General features: G+C 41.9%; 1 protein-coding gene across 1 annotated transcript in view; it reads right to left on the reverse strand.

The window, feature by feature from the left end:
* cdh31 (cadherin 31) overlaps positions 1 to 17,949 on the reverse strand; it is a 43,112-nt gene that overhangs the window by 18,012 nt on the left and 7,151 nt on the right. The window contains exons 3-4 of the mRNA XM_052028064.1: positions 3,485 to 3,678; positions 3,078 to 3,236 (exon numbers count right to left, since the gene is read on the reverse strand). Coding sequence (XP_051884024.1) covers positions 3,078 to 3,236; positions 3,485 to 3,678 — 353 coding nt within the window. The remainder of the gene's footprint in view (positions 1 to 3,077; positions 3,237 to 3,484; positions 3,679 to 17,949) is intronic.

Below are 17,949 nucleotides of genomic sequence, written 5' to 3' on the forward strand. Positions count from 1 at the left end.
AGGGAGTGGGCAAGGTGTACTCCCAATAAACATTCCAACAGCCCTGGCTGAAGATTGGGAACCAGCAATTTAGGAGATCCAAGTCATGAGGATGCAAAGTGGGGGGATTGAAGAGTTCACAGGTTCTCTGGCTAGTAGTGGAATAAGAAAGGATCCGGACTTGGAGGGCAGAGGTAAAGGCGACAGCTGTGACAGCAAGTGGGAGGAGGATTAAATGGAGTGATCAGGACAACTGCTAATTTTGGCTCCACATTCAGGGAAGTACCTTATGCTCTTTATTGTTGGTTTCCCCAAGCACCAGTTGGCTAATATCAAACTAATTTTGGAACCAAGATTTCAAACAAATTATAACCACTTATTTGTAGATCTGACATGCATTTTGCCCATTTCAGACCCAGGTAAAGGTGTTGTTTCAAAAGGTTGGAGGGAGAGAGAGAATAAAGATATAGAGATAGGTTAGCTGAACAGAAGTGAAATTTAGTCAATAAAAAACACTTTACAAAGAGCCTTTCCTAACCTATACGAAGAAAAACACGGCTAATTTTATAAACATACAAGATGCATTAAGAGAAAACTTGCAAGATACAGAGAAATGAACTTTTCCCCAAATACAGTTTTAAGAAAAAGAAAATGAGTGACTTGCAGTGCAAGATATATGAATATATGTAATTAAGAATTGTTAACTTCAGTAATATAATCATCGGCACCTCAGTCTTCCAACTAATGTTTCCCTAAACTTTTTAAACATAAGTTAAAAACCACTTGAAATCAAAAAGGCTTGATTAACCTTCATTAGTGTGTTTCCCAATTATTTGTTTAAAACCCAGGAAATCTGTCTTAACAATTCCAGTTAGAATATAACAAATACATTTTTTGTAAAGAATGTTTTAGAATTCTCTGGGAATATAATGATTTGGTTCACTGCAATTTGTAAGGAAATGCAGCCTCAATGTAAGTAGTAACAGAGGAATGCTACAAATTTTTTCCACTTACTTGCAGAAAATTTGAGGATAGATTTAAATGATATTGGGGCCTCACTGGTGTAAATGCTAAAGTACTTGGCTTCATCACAATTTATTACTGCAAAATATGAAATTAAAGTAGCATGGATTTTGTGATCAGCAAAGTGATGATTCTCATTGCTGACTGCAAAGAAAGCAGTTTGCAAAGATTTAAATGGTATCTCTGGTACAGATGTCCCTTTAACTAATGTCAACTGCTGTCAGATGTCACTTCTAGGAGTTCTGTGCATCCAATATCCATGTTACTCAAGGGACCAAATCTTGCAGAAAACAAGCCAGGAAATCAAAATAATTAAAAATTTTATACCCCTTTTTAAACATTTTACAGAGGAAATAAGATTGGCTCCTGCACATGGAGGCAAGGTTACAGCAAAGGTCATAAGCTTGATTAAAAAGCGTAAGAATTTTAGTGACAATTCACACTGACTGACAGTTGGCACTTGCAGCTCAGCACATCCCAGACTTGTGTGCATGCTCAATGAAAGGTAAAGCCTGAGATCTGGTTAAGATGCCAGTGCATTGGAGTGTCCGCTCTGCCACTGGACTCACAATGAGCACAGTAGTGATGTTTTGAGGGGGACTCGTGTACCACTCGTGTGAGAGCGGGCAAGTACAGAAATGGCAACCCCAGTGTAGGCAAGTGTTTAAATTATTATATTTTAATGTTTTTCATATTTTACTGCATTTAAAACAAAACAATTCACTGTATTTTATGTTTTCTTTAAAAAAACTCATTTAAAATCTACTAGAATAATCTTAAACTATCATGGAGAAAAAAAAGACAGCAGCCATAAGTCCACACAGACATCACATACGAGCACATGGCTCCCAGGCTTACTCACTGCTCAGAGCTGGCACTGCCTCTCATGACAATAGATGGGTGCAGAGGATCAGGCCTTCCTGTCTGGAAAAAGTATGTCTGGGCAGGCAGGAGATACAAGGGATGTATCTGAGCACTGTGCCAGGTTTGGGCAGAGTACACGGGTTCATAATGGGTTTTAAGCAGTAATTACAGTTCAGCACACCAGTAAAAACCAAATTATATGTTGTTCAACAAGGTGTAACATTTAAGACATTTTTTAAAAACTGACAGCTTATGACCATCAAGCCACTGAATACACTGGGAAAGTCAGCAGAGAGCATCCTGCGGAGAGGCAGTCACTGACATCACTTCTGGATTTCCACAAGCAGCCATATATCTGCTGTCTGTGATTACATACCCGTCTCTGTGTCTGTGTACACATGTGCTCGTGTGTCTATGTGTGCACCAGTGCCCATCTGTATGTGCGTGCCTGTGTGGACTCAAACTTGTTGTTACACTTCCTCCATGATAATAGTGAGCACCAAAAGCCTCATTGCTTTCCTCACCACAAATTCTGGGCCATCATATTAGAATTCTTTTTTGGAATTTAGAATATAGAACAGTACAGCACAGTACGGACCCTTTGGCCCACAATGTCGTGCCGACCTATATAGACACCTACTCCCTGATCAATCTAACCCTTCCCTCCTGCACAGCCCATAACCCTCCATTTTTTTCACATCCATGTGCCTATCCAAGAGTCTTCTAGATGTCCCTATTATATCAGCCTCTACCACCACCCCCGGCAGTGCACCCACTACTTTCTGTGTGAAAAACCTACCTCTGATATCTCCCCTAAAAACTTTCCTCCTCTGACCTTAAACTTATGTCCTCTGGTATTGGCCATTGCCACCCTGGGGAAAAGGTGCTGGCTGTCCACTCTGTCTATACCAGATTTATGGCTAAAAACATTGATAGATACTGTGCAAGAAGACACTTTCCCACTGTTTGATTGGTTTACATTCTTATGTTTGAGGATAAGTTGATTGTTTTCTGTAAATCTTTAATAATTTATTTGCTGCTTCCTTGCTTCTGACATTTATAACATAAGATAAGACAAGATAAAATACCTTTATTAGTCACATCCTCAATTCTGAATTGTTATGTGGAGCCTAAACTGACTCAAAATGGTAACAGTTAGAAGTCAATCCCCAAAACAGAATTCTACTAACATTTGAACTATAAAGACAAACCTGTACAAGGAGCTTGGGAAATGGTCCTCGCTGATTTTCTGGATGTTTGGTGACTGGAATCACCCATTCTCGCTTCTGTCGTCTCAACGCAGAACGAGAAAACCGTGAAGGCCACATGATCACTGGCACATCTGACTTACCCCCTGCAGAATCTTTCACCTGTAACTCAAAAATCAGAAGGTAGTTTACAATGAATTCATCACTTGCTTGAAATAGCGTTTCTACATTAAAAACCAAGAACGTTGCATTTCACTACAACAGTCATTAAAGTTGGAATGCTCCCATTCATCAACCATTTCATCAATTTACCAAACCTCATTAAAATAAGTTCCATAACATTGCAACACTTTGGTGTTTACTTTGGTCACAACTATTTAACCATTCACCCCAAAATTTTAAAAAATTACCTTTTCACCATTTATTAGGACACGAACAGTCGTTTCCCATGTATCTGCTACCTCGCTAAATGCAGTGATAATAAAACTTGTTTGGTTTGTTGTTGGTACATCACTGACAAGAATCCTTCCATCAGATTCCACTTGGAAATGGGGATCATCCGTATGGAATTCCAGGCCATTTTGTTGACCACAGTTAAAGCGAACTGCAAAAATAAAAAGGAAAATAACACTTAAGCAGATTATCAGTCTGAACCTCCTTCCTGCACTGAATGCATCTACAGAAGGAAGACCTTCATGCAAACTGCAGTTGTTAAATTATAAAGAGATATTTTTTTGTTTGGACACAGAAGTCTTAGTACTTTCTAGCCTCATGTCACAAGGGTCAATAAGATTTACATTCAGATCACCCATAATTCAGTGCACTGGTTAAGCTCCCTGCAGCTTTCAACAGAAATAGTTCCATGTAGTTAATTTTGTTGGTTCCTCATAGAAATGACACCTTGCTTGATTAAAAGTCCAACAGCACAGAGCAGCCTATAAACTCCCACCCAATTGGCAAAACTAAAGGGAATGCTACTGCACCACTAAACAAGCAAAGGCAAGTGTCCTGATAAAATCTGGACATGGGGGTGAATAGTATTGGAAACCATACCAACCAGTACCTTTCATATTTTTTAAAGAAACAGGTTCTCTATGTCTTATGGCCTCAAGATAAAACTCATACATGAAATCATGGCAAGTGTCCAACATTTCAAGATAATAGGAAAAGATGTATACGCAAGTCAGGAGGAGCTGTACTTGGGAGCAAAGCACAGGCATGAGCTGCCTGAAATCACCGCGTGCCCAAGGTTTGGGGAGCAGTCAGCAGCAGGAGAGGACCACGTGCTAAATATGGGAGAAGCTGGGCCTGGGCTGCTACACTGCATTAATGCAGCACGTCACTGGATTTATTTTTTGTTGGGATATTAAACATTTGTAACTTAAGTTTCAGGGACCAGTTGGGTACTTCACAGACCACCTCTGAATCTTCCAGGCTGATCTGAATCCATTCTCCTCAGCAACTGGCAGGAAAGGAAGGGGAGGTCAACATCAGCAAGATGACGGAATGGTGCGTGTTGAACAAAATGGCGCGTGTTGAACAAAATGGCATAACCAGGTATGGGATTTGGCTCAGGACTTGTTCTTTTGATAATATAACCACATGATAAGTGGCAGCAGAGTAAGGCAATTTTGCCTCTTGTGCTTGCTCCACCATTCAATAAGATAACGGTTGATCCCATTATCCCTCATTTCCATTAACATCCAAAAAGTATCAATCTTTGTAATTGGTCATTGGTTTATTATTGTGACATGTAGGAGATACAGCAAAAAACTGTTTTGTATACCCTCAATACAGATCATTTCATAACACATCGAGGCAGTACAAAAGGGAAATGCAATAAAAGAATGCAGAATATAGTGTAATAGTTACAGAGAAAGTGCAGTGCAGGCAGACAGCAAGGTGCAAGGGCCATGACGAGGTGGACTGTGAGATCAAGAGTACATCTTTATCGTAGAAGAGGTCCATTCAAGAGTCTTACAACAGGTGGATAGAAGCTGTCCTTGAGCCTGGTGGTGCATGTTTTCAAGCTTTTGTATCTTCTAACCAATGGAAGGAGGAAGAAGAGAGAATGACTGGGGCGGGAGGGGTCTTTGATTATGTTGGTTGCTTTCCTGAGGCAGTGGGAAGTGTAGACGGTTAATAGAGGAATAGCTGGTTTTTGTGATGGACTGAGCTGTGTCCACAACTCTGTAGTTTCTTGCCATCTTGGGCAGAGTAGTTGCCATACCAAGCTGTGATGCCTCCGGATAGGATGCTTTCCATGGTGCATCTATAAAAATTGGTGCGGGTCAGTGGGACATGCCAAATTTCCTTAGCCTTCTGAGGTGTGCTTTCTTGGCCACAGCATCTATGCAGTTGGACCAGGACAAGCTATGGTCAAGATATTTATACTTAGGTACTTGAAGCTCTCAACCATCTCTACCTCAGCACCATTGATACATGCGGGGCATGTACTCTGCTCCACTTCCTGAAATCAATGACCAGCTCTTTTGTTTTGCTGACATTGAGGGAAAGGTTGTTGTCTTGACACCATGCCACCAGGCTCTCTATCTCCTTCCTGTACTCCATCTTATCATTATTTGAGATCCAGCCCACTACTGTGGTGTCATCTGTGAACTTGTAGATGGAGTTGGAGCAGAATCTGGCCACACAGTCATGAATCTATAGGGAGTAAAGAAAGGGGCTGAGGACGCAGCCTTGTGGGGCACCAATGTTAGGGATAATTATGGCAGAGATGTTGCTGCCTATCCTCACTGATTGCAGAATGTACTCAGTGACCAGATCCCTTCAGCCCTCTTGGGATAGGAAATTCCAAAGAGTCACTACACTCTGGGTGAATAGGTTTCTTTTCATTTGGGTGACCTCTTATTCTGAAATTTGGTTCAAGAGACTCTTGCCACAAAAATCATCAACTCCATATCCACCTTGTCACGACCCCTAAACATTTTGTACATTTTAGTGGAGATTACTCTCATTTCTCCATGTTCAAGTGTATAGATCCCACTTGCTTAATCTCATCATTTATTAGGACTCTTGGGGTCGCATACCATAATAAATTTACCATCACAGGCAGCATCTGATGAACATTCACTGCATTCCTTTCTCACAGGTATGTCCTTCCTTCCGTAGAGAGACAAGGTCTGTTAAGTCTGTTACTGATGGTGTTTCAATAGAACCCCATATGTTTGATGTAAGACATACTCAAAATTTTTTTCATTAAAAGGCCAATGTACCATTTGCCCTCCTAATTGCTTACTGTACATGCATGTTACCTTTCAGTGATTTGTGTGCAAGGGGACTTGGGTCCCTCTGCACACCGACACCTATCAATTGTTCAACACTTAAAAAACGTACAGCTTTTCAGTATCTTTTTCTAACAAATTGGAGGACCTCAGATTTTTCCCACATTGTATGCCATCTGCTACATAGACGCCCATAATTTAACCATCTCTATCCAAATCATCTTTAAGCACTGCATATGGCCAATTATCATTGGCAACGATTGGCAAAATGTAACAAGTGGTGTGCTGGGGATCTTCACTTTTCTCCCCCCAATATATATACATGATTCGGGCAAAGGCCTCCAGAGGAATGGTTGCTGAATTTGCAGATGGCACAGAGATAGGTATTTCAGGTAAAGACCCTTCTTCAGGATGATGAAAGCAAGATAGTCTGGTCATAGAGAGGTGGGGGAGGGCCATGGTTGGAACAATGAGAATGTCTATAACAGCATGAAATAATGTCGCAGTGAAACTCTTTTGTCTGTGGGAAGTGTTGGTAATGTTGTGAAGTCTGGATGACATTGTCTAACTGGGATATGCCAGAATGTACAAATGAAAAAAAAGGAAGAGAGGATTGGCAAGTGCAAAGGGTTAGTCCTAATACAAGCTGAAAGATAGAGCAAGCCACCTTAAGTCGGAGAATTCAATATCAAGTCTTGCAGGCTGTCACATGCCCAGATGAAAGATAAGGCATTGTTCCTCAAGTGAACAAGTGCAATGTGATGCATTTTGCAAAGTTAAATAGGAGAAGGGCATATACGGTAAATGGTAGGACACTAAGGAATGTTGATGAACAGAGAGATTTTGGGGTCCAAATCTATAGTTCCTTGGAAATGGCAACACAGGACAATAGGGTAGTTGGTATGTTATATAACAACTTTACAAAACATTGGTTAGGTTGCACTTTAAGTACTGTGTGCAGTTCTGGTCACTGCACTACAGGAAGGATGGGATTGTGCTGCAGAGAGTGCAGAGGAGATTCACCAGGATTGGAGGACTTTAGTTATGGGGAGGGACTGGATTCGTTTTCCCTGCAGCGAAGTATACAAGATCATGAGAGCCACGGTAGGTTGTCAAAATCGTTTTCCCATGGTAGGGGTATCAAAAACAAGGCAGCATCATTTTAAGATGAGATGGGAGATTTAATGGGGACCTTAGGGATAAGGTTTATTTTTTCTAAAACACAGTGGTTAATATCTGCAACTTGCCCCCAGAGGAGGTGGTTGGAAACATACAATTATTATGTTTAAGAGATATTTAGACAGACACTTAAATATGCAGAGCATAGAAGGATACGGTCCTAGTGTGGGCAAATGAGATTAATGTAGATGAACAAAAAGGTCAGCATGGACATGGTGGGGTGAAGGGCCCATGCCTGTGCTGCACAACTCTGTGACTGGTTGTTAGAGGCAGCAAATGTACTGACAATAATGAGTTTTTCATTTTGGGACAGAAGAAACACTTTGAGCAATAAGGAAACAAAAAAACATATGCAAGATCCAGTGAAAGGGTTTGTGGGAAAGCGTAATGCTGGGAAAAGTGGGAGAGAGAAATCCAAGGTACCTCGAGGGAACTGACATGTTTCCTGGTTTTCAATTCCGTCTGTGGTCTTGCACCTCCTTATCTTTGCAATCCTGTCCATTACCTTAAGCCTCCAAGGAATATCAGCTCCTCCGTTTCTGCCCTCCCTATAATCCACAAATTTAATGGCTTCACAAATGGCAGTGTTTTCAGCTGCCAAGACCTCCTGTGTTGTCTGCCGGTCATAGATCCAGAGCACAGAGGCCAATGTCTAATGCTGAAACATTTTTAGTACAGAAGGAATTATCCTGTGCAAGTTTCTTTTCCAGCCCTCTCTGTTCACTATAGTTCCACCACACAGCTAAGCGCCCAGTGCTGTCACATAGTAGGAGATTGGTGTGGAACACCTGCACTCTGTCCACAACAGCCATCTCCAGCTTCTGGGTGCATGTCGTTTTACCTCTCCTTCCCACTCCCACACCGACCTGTCTATCCTGTCTTCTCCATTGCTTCGGAGAGGCTAAAAGTAAATTGGAAGAATAACTTATTACATTCCACTTTGGTAGCTTACAATTCAAATGGTATGAATGCTGAATTTTCCAATTTTGGGTAACCCACACTCCCAGTGCTCTTTTTCCTACACTCGCACACACTCACCTGTCCACCTAGTTTTCTTCTCCCTACGTTCACCTTTCACCATCTCCCATCCCTTCTCCCACCTGGTTCCATCTGCCCATCATCCCCTCCCCATCCGGTTCTACCAATCACCTCCCAGCCCCCGTCCCAAGACCCCACCGCCCTCCCCCCCCCAACTTGGTTTCATCTGGCATCATCCCTGCCACATCCAGTTCCACCCATCAACTATCAGCCTCTGCCCCACTCCCTGCCTTAGACTGCTGTGTACTGGCAAACTTTCCTCTTTTCCCCCCTCATCCTGATTCAGGCTCACAACCCAAACCATTGACATACCCCTTCTGCCTCCACAGATGCTGCACGAGTTCTCCCAGGGTTCAAGATTTTTGTTCCAGATTCCTGAATTTGCAGTCTCTTTTGTCTTCTTGCTTTAAAAACATATTTAAGCCATCTGCATTCCCACCCATCCTCGGTCAGAATATTCTGCATACCATCCATATCATTTTAACAAATCTAAATCAAACCTTAAATTTCCCTCCCTAACAGCTTCACAACCTGCTACTGAGTCCTGTGAAGGAACACTGCAAGGGCCCTATGCAAATTAAGAAACCTGCTGTTACAATATGTTTTAAAATAAACTGAGCATATATAATTAGATTAGTTTCTGGTCACATCCACACCAATTAAAAATAATATGAACAAACTGATGCTTGGCAGAAACCTTCATAGATAAAAAGACCCATCTTAAAATTCCAAGTACATTTGCTCAAAGGCAGGCTACCATATTCATGGAATCCATTTTAATTGCTGCCAGCTTAACTCAGTTTGTGGCTTATTGGTTGGGATCATTACACTATAATGTCCACTTCTGAATTATACTGGAGCCACATTAAAGAGTAGGATGGTTAATAAATATAAAATTTGTTTGCCAAATAGAAATGAGATTCAGTCAATGTAGAAATCATTGTATTTTACTAAATAACTGTGTTAGTTTACAATAGCAGCTATTTCAAGATTGGACTCAAGAATTCAGTTCAAAAAAAACATTCCTAGTGAATGAGTAATAAAAACTTTTGTTAATTGTCACAAGTCTTCAGAGCACACCACTGATGGGCCATTTTGGCAATCAGTGGCTAGAGCAACTCAATTCTGCACATACATTACCTACTGGAAAGAAGATTTCCTATTTCAATTATGGACGTGAACAATAAAAAACCTGCCAACCAGCATCTCTTGTGAACATTCTATCCAAACAAACAAACCAGTTTGAACAATTTACTAAGTGTTCTTTAAATCAACTGTGCAATTTATCTAGCTCTTTCAGTTCTGTTGAATTTCAAATTGAAGTTAACTTCCGACCACTTATAGAATTAATATCAGACTATTTACCCGCCTTGGAACCAGAAGATGCTCATTCCTCATTTTTAGCCTGGTAAATTGAACACATGGCCATCTACATAACCCAGCATGACTCATTCCTGTGCAAACAAACCAGTTGCAATGACATCATTTGCAGCAAATGACTCACCTCCTAGCACCCCAAAGCCTTCTCACCATTTACAAGATATCTTTATTAGTCACATATACATCTAAACACACAGCGAAATGCATCTGATGCATGGCGTGTTCTGGGGGCAGCCCGCAAATGTCATCACGCTTCCGGTGCCAACATAGCATGCCCACAACTTCCTAACCCGTACATCTTTGGAATGTGGGAGGAAACCGGAGTACCCAGAGGAAACCCACGCAGACACGGGGAGAACGTACAAACTCCTTACAGACAGTGGCCAAAATTGAACCCGGGTCACTGGTGCTGTAATAGCATTATGCCAACCGCTACACTACCGTGCCTGCCCACTACACTACTGTGCCTGCCACTGCATTCCCAACAATACTTGTAAAACTCAATACCTACCAGGAAAAGGAGCCCCATCCAGTTCGTTAAACATTCACTCCCTCCATTTCTGGGGCACTGTGGCTACAATGTGTGCCACCTACAAAATGCACTGCTGTTACTTGCCGAGGATCTGTCTTAAACTTGCCACCTCAACCACTGAGGGCAGCAAGTGCATGGGAACACCACACCATATTCTCCCCCTGTTCCCACATTCTCCCAACTTGGAATTGTATCACCATTCCTTTTTCACTGCCAAGTCCTGGAACTCCAAGCCCAACAACATTATAGGAAATCTTTGCCTTGACCCACTTGACCTGTGGCCTTGACCCAACAAGGGTAACAAATGCTGACCTTGCCAGTGAGGCTCACATCCAGTAAAGAAATTATTTATTTTGCTTTCAAGATAACGCAGATAATGCAAATCCAAACTAAAACCAAAATGCTGGAAACACTCAGCAGGTCAGGGAGCATTGGTGGAGAGAGAAACAGAGTGCACGTTTCAGGTTGATGACCGTTCATCAGAACTTTTAAAGTTATCGACAAGAAATGTTAATTGCTTTTCTCTCCACAGAGGTTGCCTGACCTGCTGACCATTTCCAGCATTTTTAGTTTTTATTATTGCTTTGGGTACTGAGATGGGAATGACAGAGACTCTATCAGCAGTCATGGTTATGGAATAATTCAGACAGCAGTCTCCAGTATCCACATATCTACAGAAGTGGAAGCTGCTAATTGATTTGCCCTATCTTCACAAGCTTCACCACACTGATATGCAAACCATCCAGAGTTAGCAGTGAACACACATTAAGTTGCTAACCAGATACCCATTAAGAGAGGGTTACAACTGCTACATTCACGTACAGTGTTATTTTTAATATTGTTGTAAGTAGTGACTATTATCATTCTGGCCCCAGACCCTGATTTTGTTCTTTCTCCCCCACACAAGTGTGTGGGAGCAAGCAGGTGCGGGAAGAGTGGCCACCAACCAGCCTCAGTGAATGGGCGAGTCTGCTCAGTGTTCCCAGCTCTGATTGTTGTGGCTTGGGGGTTTTTGGAGAGAAGGCACATGGAAATGTCCCATTCCCACCTAGCAGAAGATGCCTGCAGCCCCGCAGCAGCTGGCAAATCCATCCCGCCTGCTCCCAAACTCTTGTTCGTATGTATGGGGTGTCTGTAAGTTGAACGTTCGTAACCTGGGAAGGGCCTGTGCTTCCATTTAGGAGTGACCCACTGAAGTTTTTGAAGAGCATTTAATGGAAGTGGCAGATCAGTTTAAAGAAACATGGAGGAAAGAGGAAGACGGAAACAGGATTAGTTTTCCAAAACAACAGGCACAGCTTCAGCTACAAAATCAGAATCATTGCAACATGAGAAATTGTGAATACAACTAATCTTTGCAAACCAAGCTTTAGGTTTTGGTGTACTGAGTTTCTACAGCAAATGGGAGGAGAGATTAGATAAGCAAGGTCAAATTACTTAGTGTTTTTCAGGAAACAGGGTGAGGTAGAATGTGGTGAGATCAATAGCAAAATAAAATTTTTCTCCCGACAAATATTGAACATGAATAGATTAAAAAATTGCCTGTGACCACAAGAAATGGCAGAGTTTTGTGGATGCAGCTCAGCACATCATAGAAACCAGCCTCCCCTCCATGGACTGTCTACACTTCTCACTGGCTCGGTAAAGCAGCCGATATAATTAAAGACCCCTCCTATCCTGGACATTCTCTCTTCTCCTCCCCTCCCATCGGGCAGAAGATACAAAAGCCTGAAAGCACATACCACCAGGCTGAAAAAACAGCGGGGTTGAAACTGTCCAAGATTATTGAACATTCCCCAAGATGGACCCTTGACCTCACAATCTACCTCGTTATGGCCTTGCACCTTACTGTCTACCTGCACTGGATTTTCTCCATAACTATAACACTTTATTCTGCATTCTATTATTTTACCCTGTGCTACCACAATGCACTGTTATAATGAAATGATCTGTATGGACGGTATGCAAGACAAGTTTTTCACTGTACCTTGGTGCATCTTCCAATAATAAATCAATTTGCTTTAACTGTACTTGGAAAAACTGGTGGTGCACCTTTAAGGATGACCTCTGCTGCTCTGCAGACAGAAGCAGCTGCCTGGAGTTTTCAGTCTCTCTTTGATCTAACCCACGGGAGCCAAGCAAACTGGCCACTGATCCTTCATCTGGGAAACTGAACCTTCAAGGCCCTGCAGCTATATTTGGTTTTCTTGTCATGACAGTTTTCAGAGTCCACAAGATAAGAATAATTCACTTAAAGAAGCAGTGCTGAATTTGTTGTACAATATTTTTTAAAGAAATCTTTTTGGTCCTTGTCACCAATTGGGATGGCATAATGCTGGGATTCTGGTACGTTCAACTTGTGCTAACAATTACAGGACGTAGGAGCTTTGTTCAAAGGTCTTATTCTAACCAGAAGACAAAGAATTCACTACATGTGGTGCTTACATAAAAAGATACATCAACACACATGACAGTCACTATATCCTCCAATCATGTGACATTTACATAACTATACAGAATACATAACACGACCAAGATTAAGCACTGACACTACTGGGAAAATACTAAATAAACCAGCCTAGGCTACCATTAGTTATCCCACAATTCAAAATTTTCAGATGTATTAATTGAACGCTCCTTACTGCAATTTCTCTGGCAAATTTCTACAGATGACCAAGTTAAAGATAAATAAAACAATGAGTCAACATCAAGCAAGACTGCAGAACTGTCCTAATACGTTCCTCAATCTTACTTGTTGCAATTCTGTACCTCACTTCCAACAAGTGTCTTGGTCTAGTGGAACACTTATAGGGCAAATAAGAAACTGTTCAACCCAAGCTGCCTTCATTGCAGAACTAAGGTAACCTTGACTTCAGTTGTTGAACTGCAATATGCAGATGATACATTAACATCTGCCAAGCCATCAACCCATTTGCAGAATGGACCTTACATTTAACATCCACAATACAGCAGTCATCCTCCAACCTGCCACTACTGTACCACACAGGTCCCCCAACAGTAACAAGTCCATAACAAGACCCTAGAAAATGCTGACCACTTCCTAGATCTCAGAAGCCACCTCTAAGTGAAGGTGGATGTCGACGATAAAATTCACCACTGCCTGCAGTCCGTTAGCAGAGCCTTAGGCTCCCTGATGAAAAGAGTGGTTGAAGATCTAGACCTCAAACCTTGCACAAATTTCATGGTCCACCGGGCAGCCTGCCTTCTGTATGCCTCTGAGATAGGGACTGCCTACAACAGGGATCTCAAGGCACTGCAATCTTCTGAATCCAGTAGCAGGATTAACAAACTAATGTCAGCATCCCCTCCCAGACCACCATCCCCAGCAGAGATGGTCTCATTACATCGGGAGAGGTGCATCACCTCCCTAACAAGCCACCCACCTCCCACCCCAGCTGTAGCAGAGGGTCCAGGTTCCTCATTGGCCTCACCAACCCCCTCTAACCAATAGGATTTCAGTGGTTATCCTTGATACCAAGGAACTACCCAAGAAGAATATGATGACCTTGGCATATTGTCATTTGTTATGGATCAAGGAAACAAGCCTTCCTGTGGTGGTGGTGGTCAACCACACAGTATTTAGGGCAATGCAAGAAGAGACTCCAATAATAGACCATTTATTTTGTTGTTGGATTCTGATCCAAACCAGCTTTCTGGTTTAGTGTTTTTTGGTTTGGTTGCCTGGGGCTAGGTATCCTGAGTTATTCCAACTCTATGGCATAGTTTCACCAGAAATGAAGCAAAGTTGCTAAGAATCAACTTGGTGAAAGCTACCCAGTATGTATTTTCAATACATTGAGAATAGAAAACTATAACTAACTGCAAAAATATCATTTGTGTCAAGTAAATTGCTTGTACAATCTCCATCATAAAACAAGTACAGTAACTTAATAGTTATGGACTAGCAAATTACAGGTCATGCTCAAGTTGTGCCCACACACAGAACCATGAAAGCTGCCAGATTACTCCAAAACCTCAATTGGTTTGTCAACCAATTGAGACTTTGCAGTAATCTGGCTTGTTATAGAGGGAATGGAGCAAAGATTCAATGGACTGGTTCCTGGGATGGCAGGTTTGAGATACAAATTGAAATTAAGTATGCCAAGACACTATTCTTTATAGTTTAAAACAATCAACAGTGGATGACTCATTGACACATAGAAAATTCTTAGAGTGCTTGACTGGGGAGATACAGGGAGGATAGTTCTCCTGGATGAGGGGTCCAAAATAAGAGCCAACACTCTCAAAGAGGTTTGGTACTAGAGGAATCCTGTTTTGGAGTGGAAGAAATTTATTCACTGAAAGAAGTGAAACTTTGGAATTTTCTACCCTAGAGGACTGTGTAGGTTCATTCGTTGATTGCATTCAAAGCAGGTCTTTGCAATTTCTACAGATGTACAGTAGAGAGCATTCTGTCTGGTTGCATCACCGCCTGGTATGGAGGCTCCAATGTGCAGGATCAAAAGAGGCTGCAGAGGGTTGTAGACTCAGCCAGCTCCATCACAACCCTCTCCACCATTGAGGACATCTTCAAGAGGACCCTCACCACCCGGGACATGCCCTCTTCGTGTTACTACCATCAGGGAGGAGGTACAGGAGCTGGAAGATCCACATTCAACGTTTCAGGAACAGCTTCTTCCCCTTCACAATCAGATTTCTGAACTGTCCACGAACACTACCTTGTTATTCCTCTTTTGTACTATTTATTTTTGTAACTTATAGTAATTTTTATGTCTTGTTGCCGAAAAACAACAAATTTCATGATATATGTCAGTGATAATAAACCTGATTCTGATGTCAATAGATTATTGACTATTAGAGGAACTGAGGCATATGGGGATAGTATAAAAAAACAGGAGGTAAGAGATCGACTATGATCTTTTTCCAACAGCAGAGAAGCTCGTGGAGTTGAATGGCCTACTCCCACTTGTATACGTTTATGTTGCGTCCTTCTACCTCAATCCAGCCTGCCTAGAAGGCTCCAGTCCCACACAACATCTGGAACAAAGAGCACCGCAAAAATAATTTAGAAAAATGATTTGCTCAAAGATTTTAAAGTTCTGATTTCAAAAGCAGCAACATTTGATAACCATCTCAGGTCTCTCATTATCTATTTGCCTCAGCTCCTTCTTAAACTGTTCCAGCACTGCCTTCCGTTCCAGACATTACTTATGCCATTAATGTATCAAGGTCAGAACACCGGCATTTCTATGTGAACTATGAATAGCTACTAATAAGATGCATGACACTGTCTCACTATCAGGTACGGAGGCAATGTTAGGCACTTCAGCATTTGAGTTCACAGAAGAGGACTAATTTCCAGGTTCAGTGCTGCGTTGTACAAAACTCAGAGTAATTACATCTGTCTGATTAAAATACTGATTTGGTGCAAGAACCTACAAGTCTCTAAAGTTGGTTAAGTGAACAAAAAGGACATTGTAGAGATACAGGTTGATATCAAGATTTACTCCTAGACAGGAATGCAGAAATGTAAGCAGTCAGCCACTCGAGAGCAGTACTACTACCTCAATGCACTGTGTAATGAATTGATCTGTACGAACGGAATGCAAGACAAGTTTTTCACTGTACCTTGATACAAGTGACAATAATAAACCAATACCAACTGTTAAAATGGACATTGCCCATTTTAAGTTATGGCCATTGGAGGTAGCCATCGAACGAAGATCCCTGGCACTGAATAAATGAGTCAGTGGAATCTGAAAACACAGGAGGCCCAAGGATTCATTAAGATTTAGAAAGCACTCCTGTTCCCCCAGTATGCTGGGCACCTTAATTTTAAAAAACTTTTGTTTATTAGAGTTGAAATGGGAAGAAATTGAGTGAGTGCTCAACAGTTGCAGCACATAACTTTGATGTACTACTGGTGTTAACTCTTCAAAATCACTTCCTCAAGTTGTCAGAAGTTATACATGAAACAACTGGGTGTTCCTAACAGCTGCTGGATGTCATAGTTAATGATCAGTGAACCTTTGGCTTAAAAAAAATGAAGATCATGCCCCAATGACGTTATTAGAGTCCCTTTGCACCTTGAAGGAGGAGCCCCCACCCTATTTCAACTTTGCCACTACCCCTCACCATGCTCCTGTCTACATCAAAGGTGCTGAGGTCGACAGGGTTGAGAGCTTCAAGTTCCTAGGAGTGAACATCACCAATAGCCTATCCTGGTCCAACCATGTAGGCACCATGGCCAAGAAAGCTCACCAGCACCTCTACTTCCTAACGAGACTAAAGAAATTTGGCATGTCCCCATCAACCCTCACCAATTTTCTTCTTTAAAATCGATGCACCAAAGCATCCTATCTGGATGCATCATGGCTCGGTATGGCAACCGCTCTGCCCGTGACCGCAAGAAACTACAGAGTTGTGGACACAGCTCAGCACATCATGGAAACCAGCCTCCCCTCCACGTTGCCTCAGTAAAGCAGCCAGCATAATCAAAGACTCCACACACCCCAGACATTCTCTCCTCTTTACTCTCCCATTGGGTAGAAGATACAAGAACCTGAAAGCACATACCACAGGCTCAAGGACAGCTTTTACCCTGCTGTTATAAGACTATTGAATTGAAATGAGCTCTTGACCTCACAATCTACCTCGTTATGATCCTGTACCTTATTGTCTACCTGCACTACACTTTCCCTGTAGCTGTTACACTTTATTCTGCATTCTGTTTTCCCTTGTACTACCTCAATGTATCGTGTAGTGAAATGATCTGTATGGATGATATGCAAGACAAGCTTTTCACTGCACCTCGGTACAAGTGACAATAATAAACCAATTCCAAAACTGTCTCCATCAGGTCTTGGGAGATAAAGGGAAAGTAATGCTGCTTTAATACTGAACAGATCGAAAGAGAAGGGGAGTAGAGAATGCATTCCATGGACTATCCAAGGAGAACTTCCCATGGTGGGGCATTCATACCAGGAATATCCCCACCACCAGACATGGGGGGGGGGGGGCAAGGAAAGAGGGAAACACATGCACACCCACAGAAAGATGCAACAGATGTGTATCCAGAGTGCCAGGATGCGATGGCTATTTTTCATCTGTAAAGAGAACTATGTTCTACTCTTAAGATATGGCGAGATATATCAGCTGGAAAGACTATCACTGTGAACGCAAAGGAATCAATAGAACATATTCACCACATGTACACCGTCACAATAATGTTCTTAAATTGAAATTCTCCCCTTTCTTTGCCACCGCCGTGAATGTCATTAAAACTCAGAGGTACAGAAAGGTACAAAGACTGCAATTATTTTGCCTCACCCTTTTTTTACAACTCCCGAAACTGGTTTTTCAGCCTCCGGCTTTCTGTTTATACAGCACTACATTCCAGCCCAGGCACGCCCAGGATCACTTTGGCAGACAAATCAATGAACTCATTCACAATCCTCAAAACCAACCAAAGGTAATTCAACAGGTATAGTTGTCCAGTCAGGAACTCCTACTGACATAT

This window comes from Pristis pectinata, chromosome 13 (assembly GCF_009764475.1).
Source record: "Pristis pectinata isolate sPriPec2 chromosome 13, sPriPec2.1.pri, whole genome shotgun sequence".
NCBI classification, from domain to species: Eukaryota; Metazoa; Chordata; class Chondrichthyes; order Rhinopristiformes; family Pristidae; genus Pristis; species Pristis pectinata.